Here is a 20,288-nt window from a genome sequence, read left to right on the forward strand (position 1 = left end):
GTCGAATTAGGATATGCTATAATATTGAAATATTAAGTTGTTATAAAAAGATATGTCGATTAAATGACTTAATATCTGGAAATGACTAGATATGTTGCAATATCAAAACATTTAGTCGTTATAACCGCATATTATGTTGTTAAAACCGCTTAATATCTCAAAATAACTAAATGTAGTAAAACCGAAATATTTAGGCGTTATAACCAAATATTATGTCGTTAAAACTACTTAATATCTCGAAATAACTAGATGTCATAAAATCAAAATATAAAGTTGTTATAAAATGTCGATAAAACGACTTAATATATTAAAATAACAAGATATGTTGTAATATTGAAATATTTAGTTGTTAAAATGGCTTAATATCTCCCGTCATAATGTTGAAATATTAAGTCGTTATACTGAAATATTATAACAAAACATGCCATTAAAACTACATATTGAACTAAAACGTCAATTGTCAAAAGTCGTTATAATGAGTTACGTCGTTTATGTCGTAATAACATGACTTTTCAATAACAAGAGTTTCCTTTTTTTTTTTTTTATTAATAACAAGATTTTTTTTCTTCTGTAGATTTTAAACTCATTCAGATTTTTCTTTTATTTGTTTTGTCTGTTTTATTTTTGTTTACCCATTCAGATGTTTTATATACCCATTTAGATGGTTGATGTTGTTGTAACCCATTCAGATGCTCCATCAGTAGTGACATACATCCGAGTAAACAAGGCTGAGGGAAGTGAGTGAGGGCCTTAAAACTGAACTAGAACACAGCCCAGCGCTCCTTGTAGAAACCATGTAGAAATGTCCTCTGGAGCCACCAGGTGGTGCTAAAATCACACTGATGAGCCTGTAAATCTCCAGTCTTTGGCTGTTTAAGTGCGGTAAACACACACACACACACACACACACACACTGTTTCTGCCGTCTGTGAAAGTCAGGTGAAAGCATAAAGAAATGTTTCCAGTCTCAGTGATAATGCTGAAAATAAACTGCCTACAGCAGAGATCTGATGTTTATCATAGCCTGATGCTCCTAACACATTTATCATTCATGTGTTTTTATAAACTGGTGTTAATTCGGAGACTCGTGGAACATCTGTACTTTAAAAACATTAGTTATTAAACACCAGCGCAACCTGACATTTAATTATTTATTATTTTATTTGTATCATAGTTATTATTATTATTATAACACATAACTGGCAATCTTATAATGACATGTTTCATACAAGTCAGTCATTTAAAAAAATCCTATAATAAAACTAAAAGACAAAGGACACGCATCATTAGTTGTGCTGAATGTGTCCACTCACTGTGTGCAGAAAACACTGAGATTATAAAACATCATCGAGCTGCTTTCAAGTGTTTCCCTTCTGTGTCAAATAACATTCTTGGAGAGATTTAATTAAAAATAAGCTTGATAATAATAGAAAATCTTTGTTTTATAAATCTGGAAAAGCCTGAAAGGGTTTGTTTCAGAGAGCTGGAGGACATTATCTGTGTGCTGTTCTCAGCTCAAACTTCACTACACACTCTCTAGAGCACAGGTGTCAAACTCAGTTCCTGGAGGGCCGCAGCTCTGCACAGTTTAGTTCAACCCTAATTAAACACACCTGATCAAACTAATTGAGTCCTTCAGGCTTGTTTGAAACCTACAGGTAAGTGTGTTGGAGCAGGGTTGGAACTAACCTGTGCAGGGCTGCGGCCCTCCAGGAATTGAGTATGAGACCTACTGTATGCTCTATGGTAAAAGGGGCATAACAGGTCACCTCTATATTGGACTGGGGCTCTGGTGTGTGTGTGACGGCAGAAGCAGTGCAGTGGTGATGGACTCTTCTTCATGAACTGGAGAGTTTGAGCCACGGGACGGCACTGAAGAACGGATGACACTTGATGTCGCTGACGCCTCCTCCTCCTGAACCCAGCCGATAACACGCGTCAAACTGCAGCAGCTGCACACACACACACACACACACATACACACTGGGTGCATCCCAAATCGCATACTTATCCACTATTCTACGCTATTTTGAAGTGCGAATTCACTCTGAAATATTATTTTATTCTAAAATGAGTGAGTGCACTTTAAATACGCGGATGATGCCCTTATTCAACCATTCAAAACAAGTGTGTGATGTTGGACACTTCTACACTGGCCATAGTGTGTTTGAATTTGAGTGGGTATGGGTGTTTCCCAGTACTGGGTTGCGGCTGGAAGTGCATCCACTGCGTAAAACATATGCTGGCATAGTTGGCGGTTCATTCCGCTGTGGCGACCCCTGATAAATAAGGGACTAAGCTGAATGAAAATGAATGAACACTTCACAGACTTCAACGGCTGCTGTTTTTAATCATGTCATAGAGGGGGGCGGAGCTACAGATGATAGGGAGGGGCTGCTTATAAAGGGGCGGAGCTATCGGTACTTATATTGGATTGCTTTACTTATTTTGGATTCCCTCGCATGTGATTATGACGCCTCCTGCTGGTGAATGCGGTTATATATACTCATGTATATACTCATGGTAGGTACTATTTTGTAGTTGGTCCTTTATTTATTTCATTGTGTCATCTGGGAAAAACTTTCAATTTGGGACGACACTAAATTCATATACTATGCTGTTGAGTGTGTAAGTGCTTAGTGTAGTGTGCCATTCGAGAGGCAGTGACTGTCTTCATGCAACACCTTTTAATATAAAACAGGTTAGATATCACATCAAACGTCTACACGTGATTTTCCCTCATGATTGAATGAATAAAGGTGTTACTGTAGTGTTTTTACCTCAGTGAGGAGTGAAGTGGCTGCGGTGCTGAGGAATTCTGGGATATGGAGTGGAGTGTGTGGATGAACACCGGCCGGATGACACTGCCACAGCGGCTGAAGGAAAACAACACCGTCAACACTCATACTGTTGGACACCATCTAGAACACTTAAAAGTAGACTGAAAGTATACTTATTATTTTAAAAGAATGTATAACAGTATAGGCTAAAGTATACACTAAGACTAGTCAGAATGAGTCAAGAATACTTAAGTGGCATATTAAGTATATTTTTAAAAGTACTTAAGAGTAGACTTATTATTATTGGTATACTTATTACTTTAAATGAACATTTGACAGTATAGGCCAAAGTATAAACATGTACTAAGACTTGTCAGTATAGGTCAAGTACACTTAAGTGACATTTTAGTATATTTTAGACGTACTTAATTTTTAAAAGTGCTTAAGAGTAGACTTAATGTATACTTATTATTTTAAATGAACATATTACAGTATAGGCCAAAGTATAAACATATACTAAAACTTGTCATTTTAAGTCAGGTACACTTAAGTGAAATTTAAGTATATTTTTAAAAAGCACTTAAATTTAGACTTAAAGTATACTTATTATTTTGAAAGGATGTATAACAGTATATGCCAAAGTATAAACATGTACTAAGACTTGTCAGTATAGGTCAAGTACACTTAAGTGACATTTTAGTATATTTTAGACGCACTTAATTTTTAAAAGTATTTAAAAGTAGACTGTAAGTGTGCTTAATATTATTATTTTCAAAGAATGTATAATAGTATAGGCCAAAGTGTAAACGTACAACGATTTGTCAGTACAAGTCAAGCACACTTAAGTGACATTTTAAGAATATTTTTAACTGAGAGTACATATATTATTATTTTAAAAGAATGTATAACAGTATAGGCTAAAGTATACACTAAGACTTGCCAGAATCAGTCAAGAATACTTAAGTGGCATATTAAGTATATTTTTAAAAGTACTTAAGAGTAGACTTAAAGTATACTGATTATTATTTTAAATGAACATATAACAGTATATGCCAAAGTATAAACATATACTAAAACTTGTCAGTATAGGTCAAGTACACTTAAGTACATTTTAAGTATATTTTAGACGTACTTAATTTTTAAAAGTACTTAAAAGTAGACTGTAAGTACACTTAATATTATTATTTTCAAAGAATGTATATTAGTATAGGCAAAAGTATAAACGTACTAAGACTTGTCAGTATAAGTCAAGTACACTTAAGTACATTTTAAGTATATTCTTTAGACATACTTAATTTTTAAAAGTACTTCGAAGTAGACTGAAAGTGTACTCATTATTATAATTTTTATTTTTTTAAAGGAATTTATAATAGTATAGGCCAAAGTATATATACTACGACTTTGTCAGTATGAATCAAGTACACTTAAGTGACATTTTTAAAAGTACTTAAAAGTAGACTGAAAGTAAACTTAGTATTATTATTTTGAAAGAAGGTATAACAGTAGAGGCCAAAGTATACTAGGCTTGTCAGTTTGAGTCGAGTGCACTTAAGGGATATTTTAAGTATATATATTTTAAAAGTAGACTGAAAGTGTACTTATTATTATTTTAAAAGAACTATACTAATAGCACACTGGAATAAACTTGTTTTTCGTAAGGGTAACTGACTTAATACATGACAAAACACTGATTAATTTGACGTTACCTAAGAAACGAAGTTAAATGAATTTAAAAAGCACTTTATAAAAGAGGCTGTTCAGTGTTAATGTCGTTTAAATCATTATTTAACGAGCTCAGTTCAGCTGAATTGTTTCTAACTGTGTCAGTGTTTGCATTAAAACTGGGTTTAATGAGTGTTTTCATTTTAAATCAGGGGGAAAAAAGAGCTTACCATGCCAGTAAGAAGCTCATATAATAACGCTCCAAAACTCCACCAATCACATGCCTCTGTGACTTTCGACACGCCTCCAATTTCTGCTCCAAATCAGCAAACAAATTCAACCAGTTAGTACAAGAGAACAGAACGAGCTGTTGCAGATTGAGTGTGGGATGTTTCACCTGGTGCACAGTACATCTCCTCCATTGCTTTGGGATTAATTTCAGGCTGAACTTCAGTCCACTGGCCAAAGTATGTAAGACACGCCTCACCTGTGTGCAGAGTGTTTCAAAAACGTCACGTTCAAAACCTATTAGCGTCTTGAGACAGCACTAATTAAGCAGCAGCAAACACTGAGTGCCTTAATTCAATTGATATTTAAGTTTTATTCAGGGTTTTCACAGCAGGTAGTTATGGGAACTCCGTTTTCAGAGCTCCCTCAAGAGATTAATGTATCTTTTATTTGTTTAACTTATCTGTTGTGATATTTTCCATGTAGGAACTCGGTTATAGGAACTAGCCACTAGGTTACTTCAGTCAGAAACTAGTGTTGTCCACTGATGAAAAGTATGGTGAAATGTTGTGCTAATGTGGTGCAGTAGGTAGTGCTGTCCCCTCACAGCAAGAAGGGCGCTGATTTGAGCCTCGGTTGGCTCAGTTAGCGTTTCTGTGTAGAGTTTGCATGTTCTCCCTGTGTTGGTGTGCGTTTCCTCCGGGTGCTCCGGTTTCCCCCACAGTCCAAACACATGCGGCACAGGTGAATTAGGTAAGCTAAATTATCCGTAGTGTATGAGTGTGAATGAGAGTGTATGAGTGTTTCCCAGTGATGGGTTGCAGCTGGAAGGGCAGCAGCATAAAACATGTGCTGGATAAGTTGGCGGTTCATTCTGCAGTGGCAGCCCCAGATTAATAAAGGGATTAAGCTGAAAAGAAAATGAATGAATGAATTGTGCAATTTTTCTGTGTAGGAACTTGGTTATATAGGAACTAGCCACCAGGCCAGTCCCTCAAGAACTACATTTGCCCTCAGGTCACTATCCATTAAAAAAAGGTTATTCAAGAGACATAGTGTGTACTCACACTAGGCTATTCGAACCATGCCCAGGTGCGTTTCCCAGTTCGTTTGGCAAGTGTGAGTGCTCCGAATTAGGCGCACCGAACCCAACGCGCAGCCATCTCCATTCCTGCTCCCCGCTTGTCAGTTTGCGTGCACCTTCCATCCCGCTTTTCACTTTGCTCGCAACCACACCACCCCTTCCCCCACTTGCTTTTCAATTCGCGCGCACCCCCGGAAAAAATCATGGTATGCACGGTTGTCAGGTACATGCGCTCTGTCTATTTATGTTTGCTGCTGTCACATGGTTCTGTGTTGTGGCTTTCACGAGCTCCGATACATGTTTTGTTTGCATCATGTGATCGGCAGGGCTATCAGCTGATGGCACTTAGCTCGCCTCTATTAGAGCGGAAAGTCGGGACATCATTGTCAGGTCGTTACACGGTGTTCAGGATCTCTGTGTTTTGTCAGGATCGGCTTGGCCTGGCTTTATGAAGGTTCCTGGTGTGATTCCAGTGTCTAAGACTTTCGTCCACGCTGCTTCGCTCTCTGTTACTCTTGTTACACCTTTCATTATATTAATAAATTCTCACTTGCATTTGGACAACATGTGACACAAAGAGGCTTTGCATGAATGCAGTTAACATGTTTTCATATGGCATGATAGTTCCTATGGTGTTAGGTTCGATTTTACTTTGAGGTAGGAGAATATTTAATTCCTCCAAAAGCCATTCCTTGAGTTAAAATCATCCTTAATTCCTGCAGTATGAACACCAAAAATCAGGATCTGAGGGTGCGTTCACACCTGCCTTATTTAGTTGGATTGAATCGCACTGGAGTTGGTTTTCCCTTTTGGTGCGGTTGGTTTGGGCAGGTGAGAATGCAGCAATCGTACTCGAGTGCGCACCAAAAGCGGACCAAATAAGCGTACCGAGACCTGCTTGAAGAGGTGGTCTCGGTACGCTTTCAAACAAACCCTGGAGCGGTCCAACCGCAAAAAGTACTGCGCCTTTTGGACTAATCCAGCTGCCGTAGGCCGATGCGCTGTGCATTATGGGATATGGAGGAGAAATATTTGTTGACAGTGCTTTACCAACAGAGAGACAAAGAGAGGGGAAAACATTACCTGATGGATCGTTGGTAATATTTCCGCAAGATGAGCATGTCTCAGTTTAGCTAAATTAATTCACGCCTCCTGCTGAAGTGACGAGCGACGCATTAAAACCCTGTTTTCCAGCTGCGCTTCATTCTCAAAATGTATAGTTTGTCTAAAGCAGGAGTACAATCATTCAGCACAGTCGTCCCTCCAGAGTAAAAACGACATTTCATGTCTGCCGGTTTTGTTTACCTTTTGTTCATTGGCATTTTCCTGCACCTGAATTCTGACCAATCAATAAGCAGTTTAGGAAATATGTTCAACAACATCTGGCCAATGAGAGATGTGGATTTTGTCAGATGACTGCATTTTGGTTCCTTTCAACTGGTTCGGACCAAAGCCAGCAGTGTGGTGTGAAAACGACCCAAAGACGGCAGAAGATGCAACAATGTATCATTTATAACCCTTGGAGCGGACCAAATGAAGCGAACTACAGATGTGAAAGCACCCTCAGTTATAGGAACTATAAAAACTTCCAGATTTTATCTCCAACCCCTAATCAAAGTCTTAAGTAATCCTAAAGACTTTGGTTAGCCGTTTAAGGATGTTTCCCAACATAAATCATTTTCTATTTTCTTGAAGACTGAACAGATTTAGGTTACAACGGTTGTCCTTCGGGTCAGCTATAAAACCATGTTACTCAGTGTGACTTACCACTGCTGCGGAGTAGGATGTTTCTCGGGTTGAGGTCCTGGCACACAATGCCCTGCTCATGAAGACTTTCCAAGGCCAACAGAATCTGAGCCCCCCAAAGGCGCACCTCATCCTCGGGGAGCCCCCGTCTACCCCACTTTGCTTTGGCACCAACGTTCTTAGTATTAATTTGGGGCTTACTTTCCAATCCTGCCACATTTACCCGATGTCCTGCTTCCAGATAAGTCTCACTCCAACAGGCGCTGTTAGTGGTGGACGCTGATGGGCAGGAGATCATGGACACTTCAGGTTGTGTAAATGAATGGCTGAAAAACTGGCAATTGTCTTGCTTCCCCAAATCCCCAGAGTTACCCCGAGAAGTCATGTTAGTGAACTCTAAAGTGAACCCATCCTGATTTTGAGGTGTACATTCAAAGGAATAGCGATGAGAACTGACTTTATGAAACTCCGTAACGAACTGTTGTCCACTGGGTCTGCGGTGAGGGCTGTTGTGCTCATGAGGGAACCCATCATGCGCTTGGTGTTTCGTAGATGCGTTGGGAATGATCCGCACTCTCTGTGGAAGAACGTTAACCGTGCTGCAAAGGATCGGCTGCGCGTTTGCTCCAAACAAAGTGGACGGAGTAATCTGAGCAGCAATTCTGAACCCTAGAATATCCGAGTTTGACCCTGTGAAACCCCTACAGTCCTGAGCAGGTTCCAAAGCACCCCAGGCTTTGCTCAGATCTACGCAAGAGTCAATCCGCTCAATGCGGACATCGTTTCCTAGAAGGTCCGAAGTGACATCAAGAGGATCCCGAGTGTCTACGATCACACAGGGATGAATGGGAAGTGGAGCGTTATCCTGAGGTAAAGAATTGAGACCATTCGGTACACCAACTGAAGGAAGACCATCACTTGCAAACACGCTCGGGGAACCCGTCTGCTGGCACCCCACATCTTCACAGTAGGATCGGGGATTACAGTTCTCCAGACGATGATTAGCTGGAGGCGATGTTCTCCCGTAATCCTCATTGAGGTAAGTGTTCTGGCGGAGGACAGGGAGGGTGTAGCTGTTCTTCAGGTAGATCTTATGCTGGTTGGGGCTGAAGCACTCTGGATACTCTCGGATTGCTTCGCTTCTGACCCTGTGGAGTCTGGAGAAGAGTCTTCCACCTGTGGGAAAGCAAAGCCATCAAACCGTACAAGGTTGAAGATCGATAAAAATATGTGATGATACACATCCATTTACAAATTGGCCCAAAGCTCTAGAATGGGCTTCTTGTAGATGTTCGAGACACAGACACACTCTTTATTTTTAATAAGACGAACAGCTTCCCTTGTAGAGTCTTGTTATCATACATGGACAGTTCCAGGAACGTGCTGGGATTCTTGTTCACTCAGGATATTCTGTTGAACTGCTTTGTAACCAACCCGGGCTCATTGTGGAAACGTAGTCCTGTGGACGTTTCTGGAGAGCGCGAAATACGTCCCGGCGGGTACGTACGGCTGCAGTTTTTGTTTTTGCGAATCTGCGTTGTGTGCTTTTTCGCACCTCAAACGCCCCTCACGAGTGCGGTTCGCGCCCGCGCTGTTCTCGCGTGAACCCACCAGAGGCCGCTGTCCGACTGACCGGATGAATGACTGCGCGACCGGCCAATCAGCTGACCCGCCCTCCTCCTTCCCTGAACCCAACCAATTTTACCGATTGACCCGCCCACCCGCTCGCTTCCCTAAACCCCAGCAACAGTTTACAAAAAAAGAAAAGCCCTGATTTTTTTTTTCTACCGCGTTTTCGGATTTCACCGCGTTCTCACCCTGTTACGAAACTCGTTCACTTAATTTTTGGGATTCTGTTTTTGTCTTACCTGATTGCTGGAACCGCTCTTCCCCAGACTCGAAACCGATCGCCGTGGTCAACTCCTCTCTGCGTCTCGAGCCTGCCGACGTACACGGTGAGCTGAGTGGACAAACGGGTTGCAGCGGGAAAGCCCTCCACAAGGAGGTAAGCGGTTGGCCGGCCGGCCGGCCGGCAGGCAAGCGCGAAAGGGAACAGCGTCACACCGCCCCGCAGCGTTCGCTTGAAAAAAATTAATGCAGCCGTACGTAACCTCCCTGGACGTATTCCGCTGTATCCAGAAACGTCCGCGGGACTACGTTTTCAGAACGAGCTTGGGTTGTTTGTAACAATATACGCTAGTATGAAGTCCGCTATACAAACAAACGTACCTTGAAGATGTTCTAGATGCAGAAACACCGTGTCTTCGCTGACGTAGTATTTGAGCAGCTTCACCATGAAGGGCACTCCCTGAGGAATGATGGTCGACCGCTCGCGACTCTCCCAGCTCGACTTGGGTAAACTCTGTACAGGGGAAATTTAGGACAGTTTTACAGGCGATAAGTCAGAATAGAGGCAGTTCTTAAACCTAGTGAGCCGCCTATTTAGACCGGCTTTTAAGGCAGCATTAATAATATGTGCGATATAATTCATGCAAATAGTTGAAGTCAGAATTATTCGCCCCCCTTTGATTTTTTTTTCTTTTTTAAATATTTTCCAAATGATGTTGAACAGATTCAGGAAATGTTCACAGTATGTCTGATAATATTTTTTCTTCTGGAGAAAGTCTGATTTGTTTTATTTCGGCTAGAATAAAAGCAGTTTTTAATTTTTAAAAAGCCATTTTAAGGTCAATATTATTCGCCCCTTTAAGCTGTATTATTATTCAGTAGTCTACAGAACAAACCACTGTTATACAATGACTTGCCTAATTACCCTAACCTGCCTAGTTAACCTAATTAACCTAGTGAAGCCTTTAAATGTCACTTTAAGCTGAATACTAGTGTCTTGAAGAATATCTAGTCTAATATTATTTACTGTCATCATGACAAAGAGAAAATAAATCAGCTATTAGAGATGAGTTATTAACACTATTATGATTAGAAATGTGTTGCAGAAATCTCCTCTCCGTTAAACAAAAATTGGGAAAGAAAATAAAGAGGGGGGCGAATAATTCTGACTTCAACTGTAGATGATATAGAAGTTTGTGCTTGGATTTTACAAATATAAAATACATGCAGCGAATATTTTGAAATATTGCAAAAATCACTGAAAATCATTGTTCTGTAGACAATGGAAACAAAATTAAGGGGGCTAATATTATTGACCACAACAGTTTTTACTTTAATTATTTATTTGTTTATTTATTTTTCCAGAAAAATTAAAATAAATGAGACTTTCTCCAGAAGAAACACATAATACTGTAAAAAATCACTTGGGGAATATTTGAAAAAAATAAATAAAATAAATAAATACATTTCATAGGAGGACTAATACTTTTGTCTTCAACTGTATATACAGTGCTCAGCATATATGAGTACACCCCACACCAATCTCTTTTAAATTATATATTTTTATAAATAAATTATTAAATATTATTTAAATTAAATATTTTCTTAAAGATGATCTACAATAATATATTTGTGCATGTGCACTTGATTAGTCAGTACTGAAGCTAATCCAACCAAATAAGCAGCCCAAATTTATACTTTACAAAACAAAAAGCTCTAAAAAATTTAGCTGAAATTTTGTAGTTTGTAATTGTTTTTTGCGATATTTTGCTTGCATTTTAATGTATTAACTTTCTATTTCTAAAGATGTTTGGTGACTAAAATATTATTTTAATAAATATAACGGTTCAATAAATCTGTTCTGTGCAAATGCACCAATGTGAAGTTTATTTATAAACTAATGTCGAGAGGATCACGTGCTTATGATTGATCACAGCCGGTCCCACATTATTCAATTAATGATTCACCAATCAGACGATTCCTAAGCCACTATAAACACCCTCAGTTCCATATCACAGCCATCTTGGTTTTGAAGAATCCCCCTTCCACTCCTACTCCTCCTCCTTTCCTAGATGGGTGGCACGGTAGCCCAGTGGTTAGCACTGTTGCAAGAACGTCACTGGTTCTAGTCCTTACCAAGCCAGCCGACGTTTCTGTGTGGAGTTTACACATTCTCCCCATGCTCACGTGGGTTTCCCCAGGTTCCCCGGTTTCCTCCGTCCAAAAACATTCAGCTTAAGTTAATTGATTAATCCAAATCAGCACCATAGACATGCTCCTAGTCAGTAGTTATCTCTGAAGAGCGATCACTGTCTGTTCATTAACTACAGCAGGGGAGTTCTCCACATCTACCTGAGCTGAAACTCCCCTCTCGCCTTGCAAACGGTAGGGAGCCCCGGGCTCGAGGATCTTATGTGCTCAGGGCTCTTTCAGAGTTTCATGCATCAGATTTCTGCTTTTTACACCTACCTTAACAATGAATGTTTCCTTGTTTATCAGACTTTCAACAGTCAGAACCTGAGGGGGAGGAAGACACAGTCAATGCACATATTCACCACTGCACTTGCTTGTAAACAGAGTGCAAATTACTGGGGGTTTTGGGGGGACTGACTCCCCATAATTAACACTTGATCTTCATGAAGAATGTCAAAACAAAACTTGTGGAGGGTTTAGTACTTTAATAGTGACAGATAGTTAGCTCTGATCTGTATAATAATTTTAATAATTAAAATAGACCTAGTAGATAATATAAATATACATTTGACCACCCTTATAATGGTTCATACCATTATGAATGCATAATCGTGCCAATCACTCTGAGGAAATATTCATTCAGCAGACTGAAACTAGCAGATCTAGAGCAACGCAAGGGTTTACATTGTAAAATAGGTGTTTGTTTCTACATATTGCCTGAAAGTAAAGTACAATTAGATGCATAGTTTGACCTAGAGTAATCTGAAATAGGGTATGTTGCTCAGAAACATCCTTCAAAACCCTGAGAATCTAAATACACTTTATTAATAAATCAGATGTGATTTCAATAAATAGGCTACATAAATCTGTGTCAATGAAGCTCATATAACACAAAATAATATTACTGAAAACCACCTCGGGCGACGCGGTGGCGCAGTAGGTGCTTACAGCAAGAGGGTTGCTGGTTTGAGCCTCGGCTGGGTCAGTTGGCATGTTCTGTGTTGAGTTTGCATGTTCTGTGTGGAGTTTGCATGTTCTGTGTGGAGTTTGCATGTTCTGTGTGGAGTTTGCATATGGAGTTTCGCGTGGGTTTCCTCCAGGTGTTCCGGTTTCCCCAACAAGTCCAAAGACTGCGGTACAGGTGAATTGGGTAAGCTAAATTGTCTGTAGTGTATGAGTGTGAATGAGAGTGTATGGGTGTTTCCCATGGATGGGTTGCAGCTGTAAGGGCATCCGCTGCGTAAAACATATGTTGGCGGTTCATTCCGCTGTGGTGACCCGTGATTAATAAAGGGACTAAGCTGAAAAGAAAATGAAAGTTGATCTCCTCATTCGTCAATGTGTAACTCACACCCTGGTCTTAAAGCATCGAGAGCTTGAGGGAAGCAGATTTTCAACACAAACCTTATCAATGACTCCGGTGACTTTGCACATGGCCAGATTCTCCACTGGTGAACTCAGGTGTCTAATCGACCGAAACCGTAAACTGCTGTAACCCTGATGACCAAGAGAAGAACAGGTCAAGAAATGGCTTGAGGATGAGTCAATTATTCATGTTGGGTGAGCTACTTCTTTAACTCTTGTGTACTGTTCAAACTGACTCCCCTTTGGTTATGTTTGGGACTGTTTTTACCCCAGTGGCTTCCATTTTAACTACATTTTTTGATTGCAAAGCCTAGACAGCATACAGCCATGCATACTAGATTGGTGGTGGTTTTTCCTTTTGGGAAGAGGTCAACTCCTTCATTTTACTGTTGATCGTCAGTAGGCTGTATTAACCCTTTAGATAGGCCTGAGCAAAAGAGCTCCTGGCCTTTATTTATTAGTAGAAATTACACACTGTAGCTCTTCCCAACAGGGAAAACCAGCAACAATCAGGAATGCATGATTATCTGCTGTCATGGCTTTACAATCAAGAAATGTGATTATAGTGGAAGTCAATGGGGCAGAAACAGCCCCCAACATAACTAAAGGAGAGTCAATCTGCCCAGAGTGTATTGCCCAAAATATGTTTCAAAATATGATTTGTAGCCAAAAATCATCACATTTGCTGAAACACAGAGAAAGCTGTGGCCAAATTAAGCCTCAAAATCAGCCCAGAGTGGATAAAAAACGACCCAACAGCACACAAGGGTTAAGCCATCATTGTGACCACTTTAATGCATACATGCATTCTGGCCTGAGTAACAAGCAAACGATTATATTGGTGTGCTCTAAGTCAATATATTTAGTGTGGTTTATTTATAAACTAATTTCGAGAGGATCACATGCTTATGATCAGCACCTCATTAGCTCTGCAATCTGCCCTATGAGATGATTACGGAAGCCAGAGTTAATAACCTGAGTTTTTCACTCCAGTTATCTTCGTCTTGAAGTTTCCCCCCATTCCACCCCTACTTCCCACCCTTTTTTCCTATAGGGCGACATGGTGGCCCAGTGGCTAGCACTAGGGGTGTAACGATATATCGTTGTACGATTTATTGCGATGCAAAAATGTCACAATATGCATGGTGGCGTTATGACGATTTGATTACGATATGACGTCCGTTTTCTCTTATTAGTTGAGCTGTTTGCACGTGAGCTACGTTCCACCTGCTGTCGCACGTGAGTTCAGATTGCAGCAGCAGTAATGTTGGCAGACCAAGATGAGTGGAGCTGAAATAGAGGATGGCCCATCCTCTCAAAATCAGACGTCTGGCAACATTTCGGTTGTACAGTCATTGCTTTAGACTCGTCCGCTTTTTGACACGCATACTGGGTCAAACATAGCCTAAGTTTTAAAGTCTTCACAGTGATTTACATACTTTGCACAGCGACATGGATACCTCCTAATGGTGTTGAAAGAGTCACATACTGTATTTATAAGGTACAATTCACCCTAAAATATCATTCTGTCTTCATATAATGATGTATTGGGGGACGCAAAATCACACATGACGTGAGCTGACCGTGAGGGCGGACTGATAGACGCACGCATATGGCAAGCCGTTTTAGCATTTAAACTCTTTTTCTGACTATCTATAAATATATTTAGAGATATCGCTAATTATATTTTGACTAGTCATAATTATAATTCGACTAGTCAGAATGACAATTAGAGATATCTGCAATTACAATTGTACTAGTACGAAATCAGATTGGAGATATCTGCAAATATATTATGACTAGTCATATTCCTCCATTGAAAAATATTTGCAGATATCTCTAAATGAGTTTTGACTAGTCACAATTGTAATTAGAGATATCTCTAAATGAATTTAATTAAATATGAATTAAATACCTGGAAATGTGGATTTTTTTTTGCACACACAAACAACGCAAGCAAAGCCTTAAGCTCTTACTGTTAAATTCAATTGAATAGAAAGCTTATTTTTTTTGCACCTTTACTTAAATTGTTCCTTAATTTTGTCTCTGTCATTTCAATAATATTTTTAAGAAGTTTTTAAATAGTTTTATTTTCCAGAGACAGGCCTGTTTAATTTATTTTCTTAAAGAATGTTCAGTTTAACAAGTTGAAACAAAAGAAATACATAAAAAATTGTTTACTTGGGAAAAATTTGCATTTCAGTTAAATTTTCAATTTTTATTCCAAATATCGTGACACATATCGAATCGTGAACATTATATCGTGATACACATCGTATCGTGAGCTGAGTGTATCGTTACACCCCTAGCTAGCACTGTTGCCTCACAGCAAGAACGCCGCTGGTCCAAACTCCTATTGGGCCGGTTGGCGTTTCTGTGTGGAGTTTCCATGTTCTCTCCGTGCTCGCGTGGGTTCCCCCCCGGGTTCCCCCGTTTCCTTCCACCGTCCAAAAACATACACAATAGCCAATCGACTAAACCAAGATATCACCCAAGACAACCATAGTTTACACTTCTCACATGGCGACAAGCAGGGGAGTTCTCGAGACCTACCTGAGCTCGAACTCCCCTCTCGCCCTTCTAACAGGAGGGAGCCCAGGGCTCCAGGATATTACGAGCTCAGGGTTCTCTCCCAGGACAGCATGTTAATTACACTGCCAAAATATATAAATATAAATGCCAAAAACGCATAAGAAACAATGGGAAATAAATGTAAACCATGCGAGGGGGTCACCTACTCCTAAATGAGTGGAGCCTTTGGAGATGTTGTCCTGTAGGTAAGAGATGAAGATCTCCTCAGCTCTCTTCAGATACTGAGTGGTTTTCCGCTTCACAGCTTCACGTCTCTCCTTATTGGGATCCACTGTAAGACACACACAACTCTTGTGGGCAATTGCGGATAACGCAAGAATAACATTGAACAGGAGGACGACTAATTCTGCCTTCAGCTGTTCTCTGTTCTCCTTTTGTTCGGTTCTAGTTCCTGTTTTAATACCTGCTTTGCTTTCTAGGCCTGATCTGACCCGTCTGCACCTGTCATTCTCCACACATGTGTTTTATGTATTCATAGCCTTGTGTTTCAGTTCAGTCTTCATCAGTTATTGTTAATCTATGTCTAGATGTTCTCAGGGTTCTGCTGGAGTTACTATTGTTATGGTACTATTGTTATTGATGTAATACCATTCCCGTTTATTCATTCATTCATTTTCCTTCGGCTTAGCCCCTTATTTATCAGGGGTCGCCACAGCGAAATGAACCGCCAACTATTCCTGCTTATGTTTTACACAGCGGATGTCCTTCCAGCTGCAACCCAGTACTGAAAAAGACCCATACACTCTTACATTCAGTGAAGAGTGAGTGGGGGGGGGGGGTCGTGTACAAAAGTGAAGAGTAGAGGGAGGAGGGGTTGGGAAGGGGGCATTATTGACAATGAAAGTAAAGAGCGAGGGGGTTCTAGTGGACCCCCAATAGTATTTCTGGGGGCCCCAAAATGGTGTGGGCCCTTAGGATCGTCCTAACTCCCCCCCCCCCCCCAGCGATGCCCCTGTTCTAGTGGTCATGAATAACATCGATTTTACTGTCTTCTCTTAATTACATGAACAAACGTTTGTAAAACTCCTTCTTGAGCTGCAGCTGATCGCAGACAGTTGAACAGATCCCAGTTTCTTTGCAAATCCTGTTCTGTGGACATGTTAATACACATTGGAGACAGGTTAATACGCACCTGTCAATCAATTCGGTGGGCGGGGAAAAACACACTCCTACGGCTGGAGGTACGTACGGCTACGTTTAAATTTTTAAGCAAATGCTGCGGGGCGGTGTGATGCCGTTCCTACATTTCGGCGCTTGCCTGCCTGCCGGCCGCTCGCCTCCTTGTGGAGGGCTTTCCCGCCGCAACCAGTTTGTCCAGTTTGCTGTTTGTGTGCATCGGCGAACTGGAGGCGAAGAGAGGGGCTGACCACGACAACGATGACCGGGTTCGAGTCCGGGGAAGAGCGGTTCCAGAAATCAGGTGAGAAAACTAAAATTAAATCTAAAAAATAAAGCGAACGAGTTCATCACGGGGCGAGAATGCGGTCAAAATCCAAAAACGTGGTGAAAATCAGACTAAGCCTTTTTTTTTGGACGGCTTTTTTGAATCATCGTTGGTTAGCTTTTGGGAAGGAAGAGGGTGGGTCGGTCACACGGTCAATCAATCTGTCATCCAGGCAGACAGGCGGAAGGTCATTCCAACAGAGGCCTCTGGCGGGTTCACGCGAGAACGGTTCGCGCCCGCTGTTCGAGACGCAAAAAAGCGCGCACAGCAGCCTCTCGTGGCTTCGTGAAAACAAAAACTGCACAAATACGTACCTCCCGGGACGTATCTTGCGGTCTCCAGAAATTTCTCATTCTCAGAATGAGCCTGGGTTGCCTACGTCACGTTGTGGTCGACCTCAAATCCCTCACTGAGATTTGGATCCTATTTTAAGAAATGTTCCACTCTAATATGACCTATACCCAGGGCCGGCGCGTCCATAGAGGCGACCTAGGCGGCCGCCTAGGGCAGCAGTATAGGGAGGGCGGCGTCCGCAACACCCCCCTTACCACCCGCATCCTCAGTTATGTCCGCGACACCTCCCTCACCATCCGCGTCCTCAGACATATTTGCGCATAGGCGACAGAATAGAGAGGGCAGCGTCAGCGACACCTCCATCAGCACCCGCATGTCCTCAGTTATATCTGCCCATAGGGCGGCAGAATAGAGGTCCGCGACACCTCACTTCATTTTCATAACCGGTCACTTTCGTTTTCACATATTGGGGTTGAGGCCGGCGTGATCGTCCTCTGCCTAGAGCGGCAGTTCAGCTTGCTTCGGCCCTGCCTATACCTACTCTCACGTCTGCACCAAACAGCTTACACAAGTCTATGTTGCATCATAGGTGACCTATGGGAAACCTTTGCAGGATAAACCAACAGCAGACGTACCCTGAACTCCATTGAGCAGCAGATCGACTCCGTTCTTATAGTAGCTGAACGCCGCCTCGTAATCTTCGTTCACTTCTCGGTCCAGCGCCATTCGGATCTGCTGGGCAGCATCGAGCAGATAGTCTTTCTTTGCCATATTGGTCTGTCAGGCAGAAAAGACCAGAACCAGAAGACGGATCTGTAGTTGTAGAAACGCTTCTCAAGCTGCTCATTTCTGGTCATTAGAAACCCAGCGTCTCGTCTGTATCCGCACACATGTGTACTGAGGCACACCTGTACAAAACATCAACATGTTACTAACAAACAGCTGCAGGCAAAGCTATTACATTTAAGTTATTTTTCTAAATATACCGCATGTGCTGCCTGAGAGACTTCTAATAATAATAGTTTAATAACTCTAATAACTGATGTCTTTTCTCTGTGCCATGATGACAGCACATAATATTAGACTAGATAATCTTCAAGACACTAGTATTCAGCTTAAACTGATGTTTACAGGCTTAACTAGGGTAATTAGGGTAAAGTTAGGGTAATTAGGCAAGTCACTGAACAATCTGGGGAAACAATGAAGAGGGCTAATAATATAGATAGAAGAAAATACAATATTTCCTTGCTCTGTTCATCACTTGGAAATGATTTGAAAAGGTTAAATTTCACAGGAAAGCGAATCATTTTTCAAACGATATATATATATATATATATGTATATATATATATATATATATATATATATATATATATATATATATATTAGGCTTGGATAATATGTTATACCGCGGGATCTAAAAACAGCAACGGTGTCAGTTTTAATACCGTCATAAAAACAATGCACTTAAATAAGAGACAAGTATTAAATAATACATATTATTTATTTAATGCCTACAAATGCGTATGCGTGATTGTCATCACATGACAGTGTGGAGGAGAGAGAGAGAGAGAGAGAGAGAGAGAGGTGAGGTGGCGAGTCGTGCACTAAGTGACCTGCAGTTTGACAGTATTTCCGGTTCCGACCGAACAAGAAGGGAGACGTGGTAAATAAGAACGAGAGGTCTGCATTCCCTCTTAATAAATTTATTCAGATCAACATCTATTCACAATCTGGATCGTTAACTGTTTGTTTTATAACATTAGTAATCGTAACGTCATCTTACAGTATTTGTAAGAATGGACACACGTCTGACCTTAGTGACCCCTGAGGTCTGTCATGAAACGGTGATGTTGAGATCCAGTGTTTCCATCATATCACGGGCTCTCTTGTGTGCGGATGAGGCTTTTTCCTGTGATAAAGGATAAATGCAGGCACAAGTTAAGCATATTTCAGCCAATCAGAGATCCAGAGCAGATGCAGATGAGCAGATTTTGATTAAAAATGACCAAAACGAATGGATTTTTTTATTTATTTTTCACTTATTTGATTTAAGATAGCAAAATATCACTGTAAGTTTTGGTTACATGTGAACTCTAAGCTTATATTTCAGAAGAATTAAGTGTTTTACAGTGTTTCCTGATGAAGGTTTGGACATTGACTTAACTCTAAAAAAAAAAACAAAGCATTGGGTAAAATATAGACAAACACAACCATTAAATTAAAAACGATAATTTAAGTTGAATTGGTTAAATTAACCCGACAAACAACCCAGCATTTGTAGAGTGTATAATGTACAATTTATTTCTCGAATGCTACTAAAACAAACATTCATGCTACATTTTACAACAAAGTAATATAAACAGGGTGTTTCAAATACACTGAAAGTAAAACTCAGAATGTTATCTCCTGAAAATTACACTTTAAACAATGAGTGTTTATAACCCAACGTTGGGTCAAATGTAAATAAGCTTACATTTTGTAGATACGTTTAAATTTAATTGAAAAACATTACATTAACGTTGGGGTTTGTCAATATTTGACCCAACAGTGGGTTAAAACAATGACTAAAATAAATTAAAATATTAAAATCATGACCAGCTCATTCTGTTCGCGTTTTATTTTACTAAAGAGAAGTTTACAAGGCAAATCAGGAACTATCAGAATCACATTAAGACAGTATAGACACAGCTAGCTGGCTAACACATTACACAAAACAGCAACACGACTTGTCATATACAATATTCACCCGTATTCAGTGCTAATTATGCTAAGAGAACTGTATTGTGATGATGATGATGATGATGATGAATGAACGCGTGAGGTCACGCAGCCCGTGATTTGCAGTGATGGTGACCTTATACAGCAGATGCTAAAACACTAATGCTAAGTCAAACTACACTGCCGGCGCTTCATAACAGCCTCGTGTTGCTAACAGATGGTTGTTGTTCATTATGAGTACACAGAATAAGATGAAGAGCAAACCGTCTCCGCTGCTCGTCTTCTTCATCCTCACCCTCAGCATCCGCTCTCAGCATCAGGAAGAAGAAGAA

General features: G+C 40.5%; 2 protein-coding genes across 5 annotated transcripts in view; one reads left to right on the forward strand and one right to left on the reverse strand.

Moving 5' to 3' along the window:
- dlst (dihydrolipoamide S-succinyltransferase) overlaps window positions 1-20,288 on the forward strand; it is a 90,955-nt gene that overhangs the window by 31,245 nt on the left and 39,422 nt on the right. The window lies entirely within an intron of this gene.
- Window positions 704-20,279, reverse strand: rps6kl1 (ribosomal protein S6 kinase-like 1). 4 transcript variants are annotated; one of them, XR_012392938.1, is made up of 13 exons: window positions 20,221-20,279; window positions 19,052-19,147; window positions 17,872-18,144; window positions 15,645-15,769; window positions 12,946-13,038; window positions 11,818-11,865; window positions 9,730-9,862; window positions 7,522-8,676; window positions 4,840-4,929; window positions 4,673-4,755; window positions 2,781-2,876; window positions 1,770-1,952; window positions 704-828 (listed from the first exon to the last, which is right to left on the reverse strand). XR_012392938.1 is itself a non-coding variant. In XM_021473217.3 (12 exons), the coding sequence occupies exons 3-12, from the start codon at window positions 18,005-18,007 to the stop codon at window positions 1,839-1,841; spliced, it is 2,073 nt and encodes a 690-aa protein (XP_021328892.1). In that variant the 5' UTR covers window positions 18,008-18,144; window positions 19,052-19,147; window positions 20,221-20,279; the 3' UTR covers window positions 704-1,838. The 4 variants fall into 4 exon arrangements, 3 of the variants coding, with proteins under 3 accessions (XP_021328892.1, XP_073783777.1, XP_073783776.1); XM_021473217.3 differs by having other exon boundaries at window positions 704-1,952; XM_073927676.1 differs by lacking the exon at window positions 7,522-8,676 and having other exon boundaries at window positions 704-1,952.

The sequence above is a fragment of the Danio rerio genome, chromosome 17, assembly GCF_049306965.1.
Source record: "Danio rerio strain Tuebingen ecotype United States chromosome 17, GRCz12tu, whole genome shotgun sequence".
NCBI classification, from domain to species: domain Eukaryota; kingdom Metazoa; phylum Chordata; class Actinopteri; order Cypriniformes; family Danionidae; genus Danio; species Danio rerio.